This window comes from Argopecten irradians, chromosome 6 (assembly GCF_041381155.1).
Source record: "Argopecten irradians isolate NY chromosome 6, Ai_NY, whole genome shotgun sequence".
Lineage (NCBI taxonomy): Eukaryota > Metazoa > Mollusca > Bivalvia > Pectinida > Pectinidae > Argopecten > Argopecten irradians.
Genome location: NC_091139.1, coordinates 37029353 through 37052449, shown reverse-complemented (window position 1 = coordinate 37052449; position 23097 = coordinate 37029353). Strand labels below are relative to the sequence as shown.

At 35.5% G+C, this 23097-nt stretch overlaps 1 protein-coding gene across 1 annotated transcript in view; it reads right to left on the bottom strand.

Annotated features, from left to right (window-relative positions):
* The window catches only part of LOC138326501 (ciliogenesis and planar polarity effector 1-like), a 53789-nt gene extending 35403 nt beyond the window's left edge, over positions 1–18386 (bottom strand). Inside the window, exons 1-11 of the mRNA XM_069272599.1 lie at positions 18280–18386; positions 15908–16013; positions 15393–15534; positions 14845–14964; positions 13963–14192; positions 13173–13282; positions 12416–12670; positions 11743–11925; positions 11060–11337; positions 9365–10208; positions 505–686 (exon numbers count right to left, since the gene is read on the bottom strand). Coding sequence (XP_069128700.1) covers positions 505–686; positions 9365–10208; positions 11060–11337; positions 11743–11925; positions 12416–12670; positions 13173–13282; positions 13963–14192; positions 14845–14964; positions 15393–15534; positions 15908–15988 — 2425 coding nt within the window. The 5' untranslated portion in view covers positions 15989–16013; positions 18280–18386. The remainder of the gene's footprint in view (positions 1–504; positions 687–9364; positions 10209–11059; positions 11338–11742; positions 11926–12415; positions 12671–13172; positions 13283–13962; positions 14193–14844; positions 14965–15392; positions 15535–15907; positions 16014–18279) is intronic.
* Between the last annotated feature and the right edge of the window lie 4711 nt (positions 18387–23097).

Genomic DNA, 23097 nt, shown 5'->3' with positions numbered 1-23097 from the left:
GAAAATAATGCTCGCACATTACAATATTTGATATACACAATATTTTACGGTAATGTGTAAATTGGATGTTTCAAAAATTAATTTGTGGACATATACCAGCATGATTTGCTCATATAAGCCAGAAGGAAAAAGTAAACAAACACATGTGTGCTTACGCTAGTTACCTGGCTCACCACGTGCAGGTCGTGTCGAACGTCAGTCACGTGATACGATTCGGAATCCGACAAAACCCGAAGTCACTGAACATGGCGGTGATTGAAGGCGCTTTATTCAAAACCAGGAATATATGATTCCTAGATTTCGGCTCTCTTATAGGCCGACATATGCTTTTGGGGAGCTAAATCATCAAGTTACATGTCAATGTTTAAATATCAAATGTTTAAGTTACATATCGTTACAGTGAAATTAGCAGCAATACAACTTTAAGTCCTGATTGATTTACTGTAAGGGAGGGAGTCAAATTTACCCCAATTGATCCTGGGGGTAGAGGGTTTCTAGACCTACCCTGATTGATCCTTGGGGTAGGGGGTTTCTGGACCTCCCCTCCGATTTCCTGGATGGTCTGTTGAATGGTGAAGATGAGCCCCCCAAGCTGTTCTGCCTGTTTCTGTTGACCAGCTGTACCCTGGAGCTGAGTGTGGTGCTGTACCATAGACTTGTGTAGTAACTTCCAGCTGGCACACAACCTGTACAATAACAGGGGCTCATCAATATTTTATAGGAGGGCACACAACCTGTACATTAGCAGAGACTTGCCAATATTTTATAGGAGGTTTCCTATCTGTACCGTATAGTGCTGCGCTAACTATAGCATCGCTGACACAGAATTATATCATATACCTTTGGTATGTTAAGCAACAAATCAAATAAGAATCAGTGTATATAAAAGTTAAGTAATGGTGGAAGTTTCACTGGTTTCACTAATCAGTCTTTGATTAAAACTAACTATATGTAGATACAAAAAGATTGAGATAAAAGTAAAGGCTAGTTATTAGTCAAGACACGTATATGTCATCTGCAATATACTGACAATGGTTTACAATGGCTTACAAACAATATGAAATTAGATTCATGAGCCTACATAAAGAGACTGTCAAAATCCAATAATACTTACTTACCAGTAGTTCTTATATTGATACAATTGTGATATGATTCTTTTAAGTTATGAACTAAATGGCTTCTATAACTTATTACTGATAGAGAGTGAAATCCTAAACTATAATAGCTCCTATAAGGAGATTCTAAATTAGACGATCTTGTACCTTTAAATAAGGCACTTTGACATTTACAGTTTATACACACACAGTGTAGGAGTCCCCAATCTACTTATAGTATATACCCCAGGGGAATTTAGATATACTACAACAAGAGTAGTGAAGTCAAAATCACCGATTAAATCTGTTCCAGATTTTTTAATTGCCTTGAATACCTTTCGCTGGTAGCACTTACGATTATAATTAACTAAAGATTCTAGAATCAAACATATGACACAAAGAAACTAACAATGAAATGTTTAAAAAATATATCGTCTTTAATTTTAAGGTTATACATGTAAATATGATAAGATTTAGATATGTTACATCGTACATGTGGTACCTATGGTATGTAGTATGTATATGAGTTATATATATCATGATGTACAAATGCTATCAAAGGTATATGGTACATGTGTAATCAATGGTACATCGTGGTGTACATGTGTAATCAATGGTACATGTGGTGTACATGTGTAATCAATGGTACATAGTGGTGTACATGTGTAATCAATGATACATCGTGGTGTACATATGTAATCAATGGTACATGTGGTGTACATGTGGTAATCAATGGTACATGGTGGTGTACATGTGTAATCAATGGTACATGGTGGTGTACATGTGTAATCAATGGTACATGTGTGGGTGGTGTACATGTGTAATCAATGGTACATGGTGGTGTACATGTGTAATCAATGGTACATGGTGGTGTACATGTGTAATCAATGGTACATGGTGGTGTACATGTGTAATCAATGGTACATGGTGGTGTACATGTGTAATCAATGGTACATGGTGGTGTACATGTGTAATCAATGGTACATCGTGGTGTACATGTAATCAATGATACATGTGGTGTACATGTGTAATCAATGGTATATGTGGTGTACATGTGTAATCAATGGTACATGGTAGTATATATGTGTAATCAATGGTACATGGTGGTGTACATGTGTAATCAATGGTACATGGTGGTGTACATGTGTAATCAATGGTACATGGTGGTGTACATGTGTAATCAATGGTACATGGTGGTGTACATGTGTAATCAATGGTACATGGTGGTGTACATGTGTAATCAATGGTACATGGTGGTGTACATGTGTAATCAATGGTACATGGTGGTGTACATGTGTAATCAATGGTACATGTGGTGTACATGTGTAATCAATGGTACAAGGTGGTGTACATGTGTAATCAATGGTACATGGTGGTGTACATGTGTAATCAATGGTACATGGTGGTGTACATGTGTAATCAATGGTACATGTGGTGTACATGTGTAATCAATGGTACATGTGGTGTACATGTGTAATCAATGGTACATGTGGTGTACATGTGTAATCAATGGTACATGGTGTACATGTGTAATCAATGGTACATGTGGTGTACATGTTTATAATCAATGGTACATGGTGGTGTACATGTTTATAATCAATGGTACATGGTGGTGTACATGTGTAATCAATGGTACATGGTGGTGTACATGTGTAATCAATGGTACATGGTGGTGTACATGTGTAATCAATGGTACATGGTGGTGTACATGTGTAATCAATGGTACATGTGGTGTACACGTGTAATCAATGGTACATGGTGGTCTACATGTGTAATCAATGGTACATCGTGGTGTACATGTGTAATCAATGGTACATCGTGGTGTACATGTGTAATCAATGGTACATGTGGTGTACATGTGTAATCAATGGTACATGTGGTGTACATGTGTAATCAATGGTACATGGTGGTGTACATGTGTAATCAATGGTACATCATGATGTACATGTGTAATCAATAGTAAATGGTGGTGTACATGTGTAATCAATGATACATGGTAGTGTTCATGTGTAATCAATGGTACATGTGGTGTACACGTGTAATCAATGGTACATGGTACATGTGTACATGTTTATAATCAATGGAACATGGTGGTGTACATGTTTATAATCAATGGTACATGGTTGTGTACATGTGTAATCAATGGTACATGTGGTGTATGTATATAATCAATGGTCAATTTCAGTCTATGGCCATTTATGAAGTATATGGATGATATTTATGGTTTACATTTCATATGATCTGAATATTTACATCTCCATATTTTGCATGTGTATGGACACAGGCAAAGATACTCTACAATAATGGAAACAACATATATACAACTCATCTTGTGTGTTCTCGTACATGTGGTACCTATGGTATGTAGTATGTATATGAGTTATATATATCATGATGTACAAATGCTATCAAAGGTATATGGTACATGTGTAATCAATGGTACATCGTGGTGTACATGTGTAATCAATGGTACATGTGGTGTACATGTGTAATCAATGGTACATAGTGGTGTACATGTGTAATCAATGGTACATGTGGTGTACATGTGTAATCAATGGTACATGGTGGTGTACATGTGTAATCAATGGTACATGGTGGTGTACATGTGTAATCAATGGTACATGTGGTGTACATGTGTAATCAATGGTACATGGTGGTGTACATGTGTAATCAATGGTACATGGTGGTGTACATGTGTAATCAATGGTACATGGTGTGTAATCAATGTGTACATGGTGGTGTATATGTTGTAATCAATGGTACATGGTGGTGTACATGTGTAATCAATGGTACATGGTGTGTACATGTGTAATCAATGGTACATGTGGTGTACATGTTAATCAATGGTACATGGTGGTGTACATGTTTAATCAATGGTACATGGTGGGTGTACATGTTTATAATCAATGGTACATGGTGGTGACATGTGGTACATGGGTGTACATGTGTAATCAATGGTACATGGTGGTGTACATGTGTAATCAATGGTACATGGTGGTGTACATGTGTAATCAATGGTACATGGTGGTGTACATGTTTATAATCAATGGTACATGGTGGTGTACATGTTTATAATCAATGGTACATGGTGGTGTACATGTTTATAATCAATGGTACATGGTGGTGTACATGTGTAATCAATGGTACATGGTGGTGTACATGTGTAATCAATGGTACATGGTGGTGTACACGTGTAATCAATGGTACATGGTGGTGTACATGTTTATAATCAATGGTACATGGTGGTGTACACGTGTAATCAATGGTACATGGTGGTGTACATGTTTATAATCAATGGTACATGGTGGTGTACAATGGTACATGTAATGTGGTGTACATGTGTAATCAATGGTACATGGTGGTGTACATGTGTAATCAATGGTACATGGTGGTGTACATGTGTAATCAATGGTACATGGTGGTGTACATGTGTAATCAATGGTACATGGTGGTGTACATGTTTATAATCAATGGTACATGGTGGTGTACACGTGTAATCAATGGTACATGGTGGTGTACATGTGTAATCAATGGTACATGGTCGGTGGTGTACATGTGTAAATCAATGGTACATGGTGGTGTACATGTGTAATCAATGGTACATGGTGGTGTACATGTGTAATCAATGGTACATGGTGGTGTACATGTGTAATCAATGGTACATGGTGGTGTACATGTGTAATCAATGGTACATGGTGGTGTACATGTTTATAATCAATGGTACATGGTGGTGTACATGTTTATAATCAATGGTACATGGTGGTGTACACGTGTAATCAATGGTACATGGTGGTGTACATGTTTATAATCAATGGTACATGGTGGTGTGTACATGTGTAATCAATGGTACATGGTGGTGTACATGTGTAATCATGGTACATGGTGGTGTAATGTGTAATCAATGGTACATGGTGGTGTACATGTGTAATCAATGGTACATGGTGGTGTACATGTGTAATCAATGGTACATGTGGTGTCATGTGTAATCAATGGTGGTGGTGTACATGTGTAATCAATGGTACATGTGGTGGTGTACATGTGTAATCAATGGTACATGGTGGTGTACATGTTATAATGCATGTGTAATTTCAATGGTACATGGTGGTGTACATGTTTAATCAATGGTACATGGTGGTGTACATGTGTAATCAATGGTACATGTTGACATGTGTAATCAATGGTACATGGTGGTGTAAGTAATCAATGGTACATGGGTGTACATGTGTAATCAATGGTACATGTGGTGTACATGTGTAATCAATGGTACATGTGGTGTACATGTGTAATCAATGGTACATGGTGGTGTACATGGAACAAGGTAATGGGTGACATGTGTAATCAATGTACTGGTGAATTACAATGGTACATGGGTGTACTGTAAATGGTACATGTGGTGTACATGTGTATGGTAATCAATGTACATGTGTGACATGTGTAATCAATGGTACATGTGGTGTACATGTGTAATCAAATGTGTAACATGGTGGTTATATGTATACAATGGTACATGGTGTTGTGTGTACAATGTAATGTTAATGTTAAAATGGTACATGTAACATGGTACATGTGGTGTACATGTTAATCAATGTACTGTGGTACATGTGTATAATGGTACATGTGGTGTTACACATGTGTAATCAATGGTACAGGATGGTACATCAATGTGGGTAATGTGACATGTACGTACATGTGTAATCAATGGTACATGGTGGTGTACATGTTAATCAATGGTACATGGTACATGTATCATGGTGTGACATGTGTACATGTACAATGGTACATGGTGGTGTACATTGTGAATCAATGGTACATGGTGGTGTACATGTGTACATGGTGGTGCAGTTATGGTACATGTGTGGTGTACATGGTGGTTAATGTGTCAAATCAATGGTACATGGTGGTGTACATGTGTAATCAATGGTACATGGTGGTGTACATTGTATGGTGGTGTGATACATGTTTAATCATGGTACATGGTGGTGTACATGTTAAATCAATGGTACATGTGGTTACAATGGTGGTGGTGTACATGTTAATCAATGTACATGGTGGTTACATGTGTAATCAATGGTACATGGTGGTGTACATGTGTAATCAATGGTACATGGTGGTGTACATGTGTAATCAATGGTACATGGTGGTGTACATGTGTAATCAATGGTACATGGTGGTGTACATGTGTAATCAATGGTACATGGTGGTGTACATGTGTAATCAATGGTACATGGTGGTGTACATGTGTAATCAATGGTACAGGTGGTGTACATGTGTAATCAATGGTACATGGTGGTGTACATGTGTAATCAATGGTACATGGTGGTGTACATGTGTAATCAATGGTACATGGTGGTGTACATGTGTAATCAATGGTACATGGTGGTGTACATGTGTAATCAATGGTACATGGTGGTGTACATGTGTAATCAATGGTACATGTGGTGTACATGTGTAATCAATGGTACATGGTGGTGTACATGTGTAATCAATGGTACATGGTGGTGTACATGTGTAATCATGGTACATGTGGTGTACATGTGTAATCAATGGTACATGTGTGTTGTGTATCAATGTACATGTGGTGTACATGTGTAATCAATTACATGGTGGTGTACATGTGTAATCAATGGTACATGTGGTGTATGTTAATCAATGGTACATGGTGGTGTACATGTTTATAATCAATGGTACATGGTGGTGTACACGTGTAATCAATGGACATGGTGGTGTACATCGTGTAATCAATGGTACATGGTGGTGTACATGTTTATAATCAATGGTACATGGTTGTGTACATGTGTAATCAATGGTACATGTGGTGTATGTATATAATCAATGGTTCATGGTGGTGTATATGTGTAATCAATGGTACATGGTAGTGTACATGTTTATAATCAATGGTACATGGTGGTGTACATGTGTAATCAATCATATGTGAATGTGTATGTGTGTTATCATGTGTACCAATATGGGATATGCTGGAATGTTATAATGGTATGGTGCTATCAGTGAAATGATAACAAACATGTGCTGTGATAGTCACTCGGTGCCAATACAAATGTCATGAAGAGTGTACATGTTATATTTTAACTACAGAACATGATCATGTTTAATTACATGTAACCTTCTGTCTCCAAATGACAGTGAAATAATCATATCTCTTATTCAAACTTTCACATTATAAGGTCGCTTCATTTTTTACAACAAGTAGAGTTTTGTAATAACTGAAAATACCAGGGTAGTTCATAAAAGAAATTACTTCAAAAGAGGAAGGTAGAGGATAGCACAGCAAATCAACGACTCATACACAGATTCCTACTGTATAACTCAACAAGGGAGAAATTAGTAGCCTGCAGTGTTATGATTGAAGGTAGAGGACTATCAGAGATATAAAAAAAGATGTAATTTTTATATCAAATGTAATATGGAATTCATTTCAGAATAGTAATTTTACTTGGACATGCTTTATGTGTTTTATTTTACTAGTTAAGATGATATACAACATCACTTATCCATGTTGTTCAATCCCTTTTCAATCGATTAAAAATAAAATTTTGTTGCATTTGAAACTTCTTCATTTTGATGTCATTTATATGATTAAGTCCTTGCATCAAAAAGCTTAACATCATTATTTTGATCAGCAAGCCATTAAATTCAATAAAGCATTAACTGCAAAATCAAACTAACCTGAAAAGCAGTTAAAACATGAAAACTCAATTTTGATGAGTTGATAAAAATAGCAGTTTAATTTGAGATAATGAAAATGACATTGTTTAAGTACAATTAAATGCACTTTCTGATATTTTTGACACAATATACAACCCAACCAGGTATCATATAACAATTTCTTTCCATGATCATTCTTAAACAATATAACTTTCAAAATCTCAAATCTGCCGTATTCCTTCCCTGTATATTACAGATCTAGAATTATCTGTCCTTGCGAATAAATAGCTATATATATATATATATATATATTGTGACATCATGATTTGATTGGCAAAAAATTTACATCGACTTCCCCAAAAAATATGATGTAACACCCACAAACACATGACGTAAAAATCAATACCTACCCGCAAGGGCAGATATCTTTGAAATATGCAAATGCGAGATTGATGCCCCGTCCTCACTTCACACCACAGGGTTATTGTGCGGTCAGATGGGTGATGGACGTAAACACACATCTAGTTAAAACATCATATGGACACAAACTAAACAAAACGGTCGCTCGCGACCGAACAAAGGCACTATCCAAAACAAAACAAAAAAGGGAAAAACTTCGACATTTCTATTACAGGAAATCCTCTTAACAGATAATCACCCTCGGGAAAGTTCACTGAATATGGAGGCTGCATTTACATGACTACTGGAAAAATAACAGGCATACAAAACAATTTAAAAAGAAAAGTGCAATAAAATATTAATCTAAGAAATGGTTCAGGAAAGCACTAAGAATTCAAACTTTATTGTAAAATCAGGCCATCATATCTGTTTATAAATGATCAAAAGATTGTCGATAAAATTTTCAAGACAATCAAAAGAATTGCAACTTATTTCCTATCTATATGTTGATTTTGCATGTACCGTATTTGCCGTAATGGGACTAATTCACGTACCACATGATACCTGATAACGTTTGTGCAGAACTATTGTTTTTATTGGTGATGGAATGGCATCAAAAGGTGATATCCCGCACTATCATCATCTAAGCAGGAAAATTCCCACGAAGAGTTACATTCCATCACCACTAGAGATACTAGTGTCGCACGATCGTGTATCATATGGCACATGAATAAGTTATAAATAACACCCAGGGCACTTAAATATCATATCAAAGGAGGACACTAATTAATGAACCAAAATGTATAAGGTGGACGAAAAACCTCTAAAAAGTTACCCATACTTTTAACTCTTTCGGTACTCATGGCACATTAATTTGTCAAAGTAAAATATATGCCTTCATTTCTTTGAGATGCATTATTAATTCGTGATTCATATGTGTAATCTGGGATACAAAGCTGATGTTATAAGCATCACACAGTTGTATAAACATCTTTTAATCCATTGGATGAGGGTTTTTATATCACTTCAACTATTTCTCGAGAAGAGGGTATGGGCTATTATATGGAGAGGGGTGCTAATTACGGCAAATATGGTAATTATTCAAATAAGTATTCTACATAATCCATGGTTAAACTTATGCAGTTTAGTTGTTAATATAATCTATGTCTGAACACAGACTCTGACTATACATGTGCAGTAGTAGATACCTTCGGCTGGGTAGTTGTGACTGCTGGTCCACTCCCTGGCTGTCATTTGATTGGCTCCTTGTCTGTATCTCCTTGGCAGCAGAGCGAGGCGACAATTGATACTTCATTAGTATTGCTGGTTCGTAAGTATGTTTCTGTTCATCTCTTGACTTTGGAGGAAGGCCGGTGCTTGCAACATCCTTGGGCACCCAAATATAAACACGATTAAGAATGGTTTCTGTAAACTTCATCAAAGCGTAACATCCAGACAGTGTTTTCAGTCTTGGGTCTGTTTTCTGTAGCTCACTGCTATTTAACACCAAGTTCAGAGTGTGGTGACTGAATCGCAGCGTGACTGGCATCAAATGTTTGTTGATTATATCAAATCGCAGCAGTTCCATACTCTTTCTGTACATGTTTATGAGAGTGGAAAGTCGAGGATTTTGGGCTGATGGAGAAACTTTACGATACTCCATCAAGACCTTCTCTACACCTGGACATTCTAAGAGCACTGCAAACAACTTAGTAAGGTTTTTACAAATAATTTTCGCTACACTTTCAGCATCAGCTGTCCATGGTTCATAGTAAGACACTGTCAGTTTCCAGGCACTGAATAGGCAGTTCTCGGCAATGTCCAGTTGTTTGGACATGGTACTGAGGGTGTCCAGCCCAGACAGGTCCGTTGGATCAATCACCGGTATTTCTGTCTCTGCGAATGCAATTTTTCCAGCAGTAAGCCCCTGAAACATGTCTTGCTGTTCATCTAAGAAGCTGGTCTCGCTCTCCTGTGTTGTATTCAAGTTTCCATCTGGAACTTCAAACTGAATTTTCCGTCTGTCTCTCGCAGATCTAGCCGATTTCTCTTCTGAAAATATAAAACACATTTACATTGTAATTTAACACCATGTATCACATGTTTTAAGCTTGCATACCAAACATTTGAAGATTTAAAAGATAAGTTCAAAGATTTTTTAAATTTTTTTTTGCAATTATTTACTTCAATGAAGTCTTTAAAAGTCTGTGAAGATATTTCATACAATATAAACACATTTCACTGAATTGATGATTTCACAAGAGCTGTTGGAGAACAGCAAAGCGCGCCTATTCAGAAGAAGTTGATGTTCAAGTATTTACTATTTAAACATGGAAATATAACAAATCAACAGACTCAAAAAAAAACCTAAAGGGCCCCAAATTGGTTGTATTATCACGTTCAGCATCCATACACATTAGAAAAATAAAATCATAAACATTTATGATGACTTAAGCTTAAACAATAGACAAAATAGAAACTTGCTCAAAAACTTTAACATGGAAATATGACAAATTAACAGACTCAAAAACCCCCTAAAGGGCCCCAAATTGGTTGTACTATCAAGTTCAGCATCCATACACATTAGGAAAATAAAATCATAAACATTTATAATGACTTAAGCTTAAACAATTGACGAAACAGAAACTTGCTCAAAAACTTTAACGTGAAATGGGACGCCTACGCTGACGCCGACGCCAGGGTGACAACATTAGCTCCCCCTATTCTTCGAATAGGCGAGCTAATAATGGATGAAACAATGTTATTTTTTAATCTCTGTACAATGTATTTCGGAAATCAAACATGATACATATGTAGTTTACATAAATTGTCTGGATTATAATCATCACTAATATTGGTATTTTGATTTGAGCTTCAATAGCATGTAGATAAACATGACCTACCTCTAGCAGACGGCATTCCATAGGCATCAGCCAGTGTCAGGGCCAGGTTGTCGTGGTTAGCCATATCCTTTAAGTGTTTGGACGAGGACAGCACAAAATCTCTCATCAAGGTCAAACAGGTCATATCTGGTGGTAGCTGGGCGATGGTTACCATGAAACCGTCAGAGAAGAGGATTATGGGAAGACTTGGATGTGTCGAAACCGAGAATCGCTGCCTCATTGGATCTTCATTCATATTTGGCTGGTGGACAGGTGACGAATGTGGATCATCTATCTTACTGTAAAGCAAGTTATATGTTATTTCTACAGTCACTTTTTATTGGCATATATCTCAAAACTCATAACTGATCATGGTATTTTTGATAATCTAACTATACTCTTCATAAATATATTGCAAGCAAGATGTCTGGTGTTGAACCTTGTACCTTCAAAATATCGAAGTATTTTTTTGATGAAGTTTAAATATTTGGTTTTTGTTTGGCCATATCATCCATAACAAGAATGAAATTTAACAGAGGAAAGTTGACGGTCCACTCTGTCTCATTATTTGTGAAGTTCACTGTATTTTTTATAAATATATTATGAAACAAAGACAAAACTACAACAAGAAATGCAAGTATGAATCCCTTGTGGAGGATGTGAGGATGTCAACCAATCGAATCAAACAATAAATATGGCCATACCTGATATATTGACATGGGTGTAGAGGGAGATAATTAGCCGGTCCTAATTCTATAGATTGTCCAAATGTCCTGATGTACATGGGCTCGCCCAGTCGACTGAGAAGGCACACAGCACCACTGTTCATGATACAGGCTACAAACAAGTCGTCACAGGTCCAGGCCATCTCACGCAGCCAGTACATACTACAACAGGATTATCGGTAATGTTTCAAAAGTCTGGATATTAAAACTGCAGAGTAAATGTTTTACTCATGCAAACTGAGGTATCCATAAAATGAAAAATAAATACAAAATAAATTAGCATTCAATGAAGCATCAAACTATTCAAGCTGTTTTCATTTCAATTCAAGCGTTTGTAAAATTTGGTAATTGAAACAGCATGATGAAATGATTTCTTTAAATATAGTTTGAGATATTGCAATATTTCTGTTACAAAAGGTGTCTCAATGCTGTTAAGGATTACAGTATTTAATTAAGTTTTATCCATGGTCATTGAGGCTTTTACAACTAGCACTCAAAAACATATATAGCGTTAGATCTAAAAGTCAAAATATTTCTGCATTACCCTAACATTATCCCACATATAAGTGGAAGTTTTTCTCCCTAAGCTTGTATTTAAATGGAAATCATGCTATTTAGCAGCCGTGGAAGAGAGTTGGTATTATTAGATTACCTTCCCATCTTAGAGTAGCGATCTCTGACTCCACATCCTTTCATTTCAGACACCATGACTGTGTCTGTGAGTGGAGACACGAACAACATACTGCTGTGACCCGGTGTGTTCTGATTGGCTGCTACTGCCATCACCTGACCATTGTTAGCGTAACAGTTGACATAGGCCCCCTTTGACTGGATAGGCTCATAAGAGGGATGGATATGTTTAAATGGATACTGGATTACAGACCATTCTACCTGGAATGGTGCCGACCTGTTCAAATCAAATAGCATGACAAATGAACATTCATACATAAAGAAACACTAACATACCATAAACTGCTTTATTAGCATAGTAAAGATAATGTAATCATGCTTCAGTGTAAAGTTTCTAGCAGGAATAGCACTAAAACAAGACTACCACTCAATCGTTTTAACCTTTTTATATTTTTGACCGATGACACCAGTTCATGTTGACTTAATGAACTTGGTTTTGTTAGATTGTGGTAAAGATCTAAATTGATAATAACGAGAGCTTATAAATCCTTGATATTAGTAAGTTATAGTCCTTTAAGGATGTTCTGGGTTTGGGTGCAGGAGAGAGGAAGAGATCCATGGAGACAGCCAATACATGTCTTATCACGTCCAGGCCCCGATCAAAAACGGACTTAAGTCACAAATTTTCATATAAGTTACATAAGGAGAAAAATTTTTAGTTTTGACTAAGTCTACACTTTAGTTTCGAGAAATCGAGGCCAGAGCTCCAATAGACTTACTTGCTGGAGTAGAATTCAGCGGTCGTACCAAAGCGTAGCAGCAGTGAAATGATACATAGGCCTTGTTCTTTGTTATATACTACAGACATCTGACAACAGTTCCCCAGACTCTGTAAAAATCAATTATACCTCATCAACTAATTTTCCTTTCTAGTTTTGACTTTATGGGTTCGACTTGCTGCTCCAAGTGTCAAGCTAACTTACCTAAAATATGGGAGTCAGTTCTTTATTTTGTGTCCTCTGTTAGATTTTATACTGTAATGAATACTATAAACCAAATTTTGTGATCACAGTAACTTAGCGAAAATTTATATCTTCAACAATAATATTGAAAGCCTCAAAGGTATTTCCATTTCATTTTAAATTCAAAAAACTTAATCTATGTAAAGTGCTTTGTAATGGAAATCACAAAATTTAGTATTGAGGTAGTGACGAAAGAAAAATGGTTTATAGTATAAGGTATTTTGGAATATTTGTCATACCAAGGTATATCAAAATTCTAGTAAAATTCATTTAATTTGCATTTAATACTATAAAATGCATTTCACATTAGTCATTGAATTTGAATCCTTGGAACTTTTCTTTGTTTTGTTTTTGGGTTTTTTCTCTCATTTTCTTTCAGTTCACACGTACAGCACCTGTTTAAGGTAAAAAAATATCTGCACCGAGCAACTCTGAACTTGAACTCCATAAATAGCAGAATTCAAACATAACATATGACATAAAGGATGGTGACAGTATTTAAAGAAATAAAAGGTGAAATGTTCAGCAAAACACTCTGTTGGTTTACCTCATGGGTAAAAAACATAGCGTCAATGGCACATTCCGCACATTCCTCAGAAGATACTGGAATGTGGATGTTGTTTGGAATAGCTACTTTGTTCCAAGACCCTTGGACTTCTGGTAATTTGGACTCCAAGATATCTTCGCTCTGTTCTGTCTTCCACACAAAGAAGTTCTGTGTTCCAATGGCGAGAAGAAAATACTGGCAGTCATGGGAGGCAAACAGGCGACAGGGTTCTATAAGAAAAGGATGACATAAATCATGTGGCATTGCAGATGGAAGTTTCACATTACAAGCCTTAGTACAGTATGCAATCATATAGATATGTCAAAAGGTTACGTGCTCATCAGCTCATGCTAGTACTGCACGTCTTGATACAATACATTATACATACCAGATTTCCTCAAATAAGCACCCAAGTCGACACTGTAAGTGCCCTTTACCTTTTTTCTCTTAATTTTGGGTGTTTAATGGACTAAATATGGTACAGCTGCTTTTGTCCTCACAAATTGTGGGAGAAATGAATATTCATCAGGATAACAAGGTCAATGTCAGATAGTTTCCCTTTATACGATACATTTTGTATATTATTCAAAAGTGCAATAGCTTTATAGCTACAGTCAGCAAAACATATAAGTAAATAAAGATTAGAATGATTCATGTATAATGAAAAATAAACATAATTGTAAGTTTATAACTTATTTTTTCAAATAAATATTTATATACACACTTACATTTTTTTCAAATGAAAATGATCTTGTAATTTTCTCTTTGTGTAAAATCCACAGCAGAACTTTAGTTTATGATTTTAGCGTAATAAATAAACAAAATACTTTTACAATTATTTCACTTTTAAAATATCTCTTATCATCACTTGCAATGGTATACCTTGTTGGAGTTCCTCTGAGGAAATTATTCCAGCGAGGCCTCGTATAGTCTTGAGAATGTCTCTGTCCTTGTGCCAGAAGAAAATATCGCCATGATGTGTCAGACCAATCAGATAGGCCCCTGTGAGTCAATTAAGCTGCTTTATTTCATACAATTTTCAACCATTTAATGATCTAAGATTTAACTACATATACATATACAGTGTATATATCTCAAAGATTATATTTCAGAATAGATCATAATTTACAAACATTATTTTTTTCAAATAGATAATATTTTCAAACAACTGTGATATTTCAACATTAATTCAATTTTTTCTGACTTTCTAAAAAATTGTAAACTTTTGTATGTTTTAATTTTGTTTTTGTCACCTGAAAGAATATTTTGAGCAATAATATTGACAGTGATCATTACAACATCAGCAAATCTTAAAGATTTTTTTATGCCAACAAAAATTTTATGCGACATGTTTAGGTTTCAAAATTTTCGGGGACTTATATAAACGTGTATATGAAAGTCCCAGAATTTCTTACATCATCCCTACTCACCGTCCCTTGTGGTTCCAACACATATTGTGCTGTCCACTAAAGTGGTCAGTCTTGGCACTTTCTTCTTGGTTTTCCCTGACGGTACATACAGTACACTGATTCTATGGAATTCATTATCTATCATAAACAAACTCTCGTGCTCCTGAAAAAAGGAAAAGAAGACTTTATATATGCATTGCCACTAGTATCAATATCATTTACTGAAGAAAGGCTCCGGCAGTAAAATTTCTAATGAAAACATCTCTATAAATAATCAATCTTATTAAAACCAGACTTCAATATGCTTTCGCTATCATTAATCTATTGAAGATCTGGTTTTGAGATTAAGTAATCTATTTTTAGATTTGGGGTCATTGTGGTTCAAACTCAGGAGTTGTAGTATGTCTGATCATAAGTACACAATTAATGACAATGATCAGTTTCAGTCACAACATGAAGCATGTAATGATTATAACGTTGGTGATTTGACAAGAAGACTTTGAATTATCATTCATAAAAGTCATGAATAGACTTACCTGACCGATCCATTCTATCTTCGGCCAGGGCTTGTTACGTTTAATACTACTGGAGGCTAATACCTCAAGCTTGATATCCATCTTCCCTCTGTCAGCTTAGGGCATTCTGAAAAGTATAAGGTCTACCATGTCCAGATTTCCTCAACACAAAATAAATTGTAGAACTTTAATACTCATGTGTTTGATATCAGGGCTTTTTCCAGATAATTTTGGACCGAATATTGGCCCCATTCCCAATGAAAATGCCAAATATAAGTCTTAAATTTCCAAAAATTAATTATGAAGTTATAGTACTTGAGGCTATCTTAGTTTTGCCGCACATTTTCCCAAATTCAAATGGATATTTGTATATCCAAGATTAATTTGTGTATATCCATGATTAATTTGCATTGTTTTTAAAGTAAAAAGTTAATGGGGGGGGGGGGGGAGGTGGTATCATTGTTTTTTACAATTAACTGAGTTTTTTGTTAATTTTTCAAAAATATTTAATTTAGGGTCTAACTGCAGCCAATTATAAATTAGTGACTACATTATACTGAGAAAAAAAAATTAATTATGACTAAACAGGCCAGGAGGTTTAACACTTGAATTGCATTGGTTCTGCAGTGATAGGGAAGGCCACGTGCATTTGCTGAATAAGTGACTCATCAAAAAATACTTTGCGCCCTTTCGGCCAATAGACATTTGACTGATCATCGGTAAGATACAAATGGTTTTTGAGACGACTCCAGTTTATAAACACGCTGATGAAAGGTAGTTTTTGATTGGTTCCCCGCCCGCTTATTTGTCCGATGTATATATATAGATGTTTACTGTTACATGACGCGTATTACAAACCACTAATGCAATGAAATATCGAGTTTTGTTTTATCGTTTTAATAAGTAAATGTAACTACCGGTATATATCATGTACTGCCTTCGAGTGTAAGCGATTTTCATCTAAAGAAGCGTCGCGTCATCACGTAAACTTCTGATACTGTTCGGGGAGTTCCCTGTCTTAGAACTTAGATGTTAATCTAATTGCTGGTCGAAATCATCTATGAGAGATAATTTCAATTCTTTTTCACTCGACCATTTCTTTCTTTGTGACAAGTCAACCGAGTGCATTACAGTAGTGATCTACAACATTCCTTCAGTATTTGGAGACAGAAACAGCAAAACTTGTTAAGTGTTCATTTTGTTTTGCTTCTACCGTAAATAGATTACCGCTGGTCTTTGGGTCGGTATATGAACTATATACTACTAATGCTTCTGAATTTGTATTTGACAAACAATGACACATGAAGTGAACTTACATGTCTGTGTATTTCTGCTAACATACGTATAATCAATGTTTTGTTTTATTACAACAAGAACAAAAGAGTTTAATATGACTTTAAATTTTGAAGCAGTTTCTGGTTAAATTATCAGTTAACTTTAATTCAACTGCTAGCATAATTTTTTTACTTGCTGAATCAACAGTACACTGACTAATGAGTGACTAATAAAACATTGATGTCATGATACATGCTGATCAATGTTAATTTTTGTCTTAATTTGTATTTTCCCTAGATAATGTTGTTTTGGTGCTTTGTCTAATCAAATGTCCCATCCAAATTTTATATTAAGGGGACAGAGTCACATAGTAACAAATCACCTTCCCTATCTCTGAGTTCTGTATAGAAGCCTGGTGTAGCTATATGTATATAGGTTCAGAAATAGACTAGTGTTGTGCTGTATATTTTATCTATCACTTAATTGGATATAATGGTTTCCGTTAGCATTTTTATGAACACTTCAGCATTTTTTCTATTTAATTTTATTGATTTAATGATGTGCCAATATGCTACTGTGCAGGAATCTTTGCCCACTAGGTATATACCTGGACAGCCAGACAGCTTACGGTATATCTACCTCACCTGTGTGCTAGCCTATCAACCTATCTTAGGGTCTATTGTTTCTATTTTAGACTGATTATAAAATTCAAAACATTAACATGACCAACTCTTCCCTAAACTGTTTACTTTGATGTCATACTGAATCAATTATGCCTACTTTTTCACTTTTCTTTACCTATATTCATACTCATTACCATAGTCTGACTGATGAATTATACGGAATAGATTAATATCATGTTGAAAATGATACAACAGTATCTGAATTAAAGGAACTGAACGCACAGTCACACAGTCAACATAGCGTTGCTGAAGTCGGTTAAGCTTAACTTCGATTCAAGAAGTCGAAATGTCTTGCAAATCGGAGTGAAAATCGATAGGTTATTATTCGATATAACCATGATTTTTGTGCGTCATTAGGATGTGATGCGATCTTAATGATATAAGCTTTTCAAAATCTCATGGAAATCACATCGGATAAAAAGCTAGATTACTCACAAATGCCAATGTTATTCTGTTACATCGTGTCAGTTCTTGTTCTAAACAGCCGCCATTATCCAAACACAGAGGAGAGCTACAACAAGGGAGGTAACTGGTGAATAACTCGGAACCTCTGGGGTGCTCCGAGTACGTTGACCATACCAACTACTAGCCTACTACATGACCTTTGCTATAACTGTACTGTTGGCATATGTTCAGAAACATGTGTTTCATATATGTTTCTTAAATTCTGATATATTTTAATACAAGTAGACGCTTATGTGTTCTACACTAATTTTATTTAATGAGGCAAAAAAAAAAAAAAAAAAAAAAAAAAAAAATGTCTGTTTTTTACCCGACCGACCCTAATTTTTTACCTCCGACCCTAATTTTTTTTTTTTTTTTTTTTTTTTTTGCGAATGTAACCCTAAAAAGACATACATACATATATATATATATATATATATGTATATTATTTTGGGGGGCCTAAATACACGTATACAGACCTCACACTTACACATTATTATACATAGAGATTTTTTATACACATGAAGTATAAACATATTTTCAAGCTGCTTAGATATGATTTTTTAAAACGTGAAAATAAGCAATTTTACGCCCCTTCCCATTTTTTCCGAAAATTACACATTCAAAACCGAAAGTGCATTCAAATGAAAAAATGATGTCCCGAAAGGTTCTTCTTTTCTTCTTCAAGTATAATTAATCTAAAATTAATTTTAGTATATATATCTGTATGTTATGACCGCGGAATAACAGCTAGATCTAAAAAGACAAAATGATAAAACAGTTAAAATAGATTTGTATAATCATTTAACTCTATAATATTGTACTAGATATATCGGCCTTTTTTCAAAAAAGAATTAATGGAAGATGTTGCGGATATCATGATTATCACAATGTTTCTAAAATTGAAATGTTTCCGACCTTCTTGAGACGCTGCACACACAACAGACACCTTTTAAGTTATTTGGAGTAACTTGATGGAAAGCTCTTGTGATTTCCCGTGATAAATAACTTTGATGTTCTCTGTAAAGATGTAGCCAAACCGAGACTACTTGCAGGCGACCAGTTCTCGCCAAGTACCTAATAAAATCATCTTCTGATACAGAAGATGCTAGTCTACCATGCAGGTTTACACAAATACATTTATTGTTTGGGAATTCGTGTGTAATCATACAAATAGTATACAGATGCAATGGCGAGAATGGGTACTTAGAGAGAATTGGTCGCTGACCAGTAGGCCTACATGTATATATTGGATTGAAATTCAGACAGGTCAACTACAAAATATACATCATATTTGGATTCATGTACTACGGCTATTTTTTTAGAGACGATAAGAAGATATTTGCAACTAAATATAATTAATGAAGAGACAACCAGCTGATTCTAGAGTATCTACCGGTAAATCATTAGAGAAAATAGTCCACTAAACCTGACTATATTAGGCTTATTTATATCTATTTTTGCCTCATATATAGAATATACATAAGGCAACTTTTTAAACGCCTAATAATATAGGTAGGTTTAGTGGACTATAGAGAAAATGAGGGAAAAAAAATAAGATAAGGAACTAACAATCACAATTGTAACATAAAACTTGTAAATTAATGTGTTACCCGTCTACAACTACATCTATTCAGGTGTGGTTCAGTGGGTTGTCAATTATGTGTATCAAAAATAAGAGGGGATCGAGAATGGAACCTTGTGGAACCACTACTAGAAGAACTAAAGTAAAGTTTTTACGCCAAGCATAATTTCCAATATTTTAGACGTCACTGATCTTTTCAGAAATAGTATAATACTTATGTTTCAGCGCCAAATGCTGAAATCGTCTGTCTGTTATGCTGACAATAGGCAATATTGGCACCAATGTTCAAATCAATACGATGATATTACTTTCCTCTACAAGTTGAACTTCAATTTAGGCTTCAGGTCACATGTATTAAAATTCCCAATGCCGCATATATATAGAGAATAGTTTAATACGACTTTTCTGACAAGGTCGGTTGTTATATGTGCTTGCTATGTTTGTTTATTGCATCAGTCGGTTACCTACGTAATCAGCCTGTTTACACACGGGGTTTCAGAGGATCGGTTTTCTGATTTCAATCCTAAATATCATTGGTAAGACAAACGACATTCCATAAAGTAACAATGCAAATGACATACTTTACCGACAGCAGAATATATAAAAAATTACACTGTAGCTTGTATGATATCTGTTGACAGAGACATATTGAATACAATTTTCTTTAAGGAATAACAAATTATTTCTTTGAAGGGAAATTATCATTACCACTCTATGTACAGTTAAATATTGTAAGCTCAATTACAATGGCAAGCCAAGTTACTTTTTATTCCGAATTTCCTATACCGGAAATTCTAATTCAGATATGGGGAATTCTATTTCCCGATATCGGAAATTCTATTTCTAACTAAACTCCCGGGACCTACACACATCTGCACTCCCGGGACCCACACACAACTTCACACCCGGGACCCACACACTACTACACTCCCGGGATCCACACACAACTGCACTACCGGGACCTACACACAACTGCACTCCCGGGATCCACACACAACTACACTCCCGAGACCCACTCACAACTACACTCCCGGGACCCGTACACAACTGCACTCTCGGGATCCACACACAACTACACTTCCGGGATCCACACACAACTCACACTCCCGAGACCCACACACAACTACACTCCCGAGACCCACACACAACTTCACTCCCGGGACCCACACACTACTACACTCCCGGGATCCACACACAACTACACTCCCGGGACCCACACACAACTGCACTCCCGGGATCCACACACAACTACACTCCCCATCCACACACACAACTCACACTCCCGGGACCCACACACAACTACACTCCCGGGACCCACACACAACTGCACTCCCGGGATCCACACACAACTACACTCCCGGGATCCACACACAACTACACTCCCGGGACCCACACACAACTATACTCCCGAGACCCACACACAGATTTTTGATCAACACATCTGACAACGCAAGTTCTGCCAATTTTCTGTGATAAACAAATCTGTTAAAGATTAGATGCGTAGGTTGTATAACTCGCAACGAACTAGAAAACAATATCTGCTTATTTCTCCTCCAACAAAACCACGTTTTACTGGGAGAGCGAGGTTACAAAAAAATCGATACTTACAAATGATGTAGATTATAACTTGTTATTAAATAACAAATATTACTTGAAACATTTAGGTCTGGTGCAAACGGTGATAAGGCCAAAAAAATGTCTGTTTAGGGTTACCCGACTGACCCTAATTTTTTTTACCTTCGACCCTATTTATTTTCCACTTTTCTACGAAAAAAAATAAGGTCTTGATTTCGATCTCAGACTCCGGTTCCGGCCATTATGTTAGAGTGAAAGACACTAAAAAATATTTTTTTAAAAACATCCCGACCTATCGACCTTTTTTTTTTGTCAATGTAACCCTAAACAAATATTTTTTGGCCTCACAGTACTGGAACGTAGCATTGTTTCTTACATTTAGTATATTCTATATGTTATATAAAATGTTCATATAATAACTCATAAAATCAAAATACCTTTGTAGTTTTCATCCCACATCATGCGTTTTACAATTTTTAATCAAAATATTTAAATTTTACCAGTGTATATAGTTAAGTAAATGGGTGTGCTACCTGACCATGCACTTCAACAGCATGAAAAGTATATCAGGACTACACCTCATCTTTACACATATTTTGAAACTGTATGGGAATTATGTTTAGATGTTGAGGTTTCGGGACATGGCGTGTGAGGTGTTTTAAGATTGTAAACAAGACTTGATAACACTCAAACAATTGTCTTCATATAATTTCAGGACGACAAGAAAACAGAAATCAAAAGGACAGTGAGTATGGTCAGAATTCATTTTCGTTCGAGACCATACGGGCGTGGAACAGCCTTCTAAATAAAGTGTGCCATTTGTTTGTCCGCTGCAGCATAAAGATTTCGAAATGTTTTTTTTTATTTGTCTGTTTACAGTCAATTGTGTCTTTACCTCAGCTTGTGTATATTGCATCGTAAGCTTTGTCATATTTATGCTTTGCTTAAATTATGTCCAACGACATTTGGCTTGTTTATAAGCAGTCTAAGTTTATGACTTGATATTAAATGGTTTTTAAGATATACATGTAACATTTCGTATTAAATTTTAATTTACACTTACAGTATAATCTGTTAACATTTACTGATAAATGATATTACATACAATAAGTAGAAACAGTATTATCACAGTAAGTACAAAGATCATGCTTACGGTACTGAAATGAGGTTAGAGGCCGAAGCCTCATATATACACATGCTAATATAGTATACATTGATTATTTTTTTTTTAATTCTAAAAGTACATATCACAGAAATGCTTACTTGCTTTCTTTTTAAAATTGCTTAAAGAAGGTAATGATCTCGCATCATTAGGAAGCTGATTCCAGATTTGACTGCTTGATAGCATAAAATGACTCGAATAAAAATTAATCCTGTGTCTTGGAATGTACAAAATATTCTGTTCAGTCTGACGTGTTACTCTTGACTGAACATCGACATATTTGAATCGACAACACAGATAATCGGGTACAAGTTCATATGCACATTTAAAAGTAAATACAGATTTCTAGTATTTTATGTATATAAAATATATACAAACCTTTATCCTGTGATTGTACACATTTATTTTAATTTTCTGTTGGTTACAATACACATATATATTTGTTTGTCGCGATAGTATCTCACATCTAATGTTATTTGTATTAAAT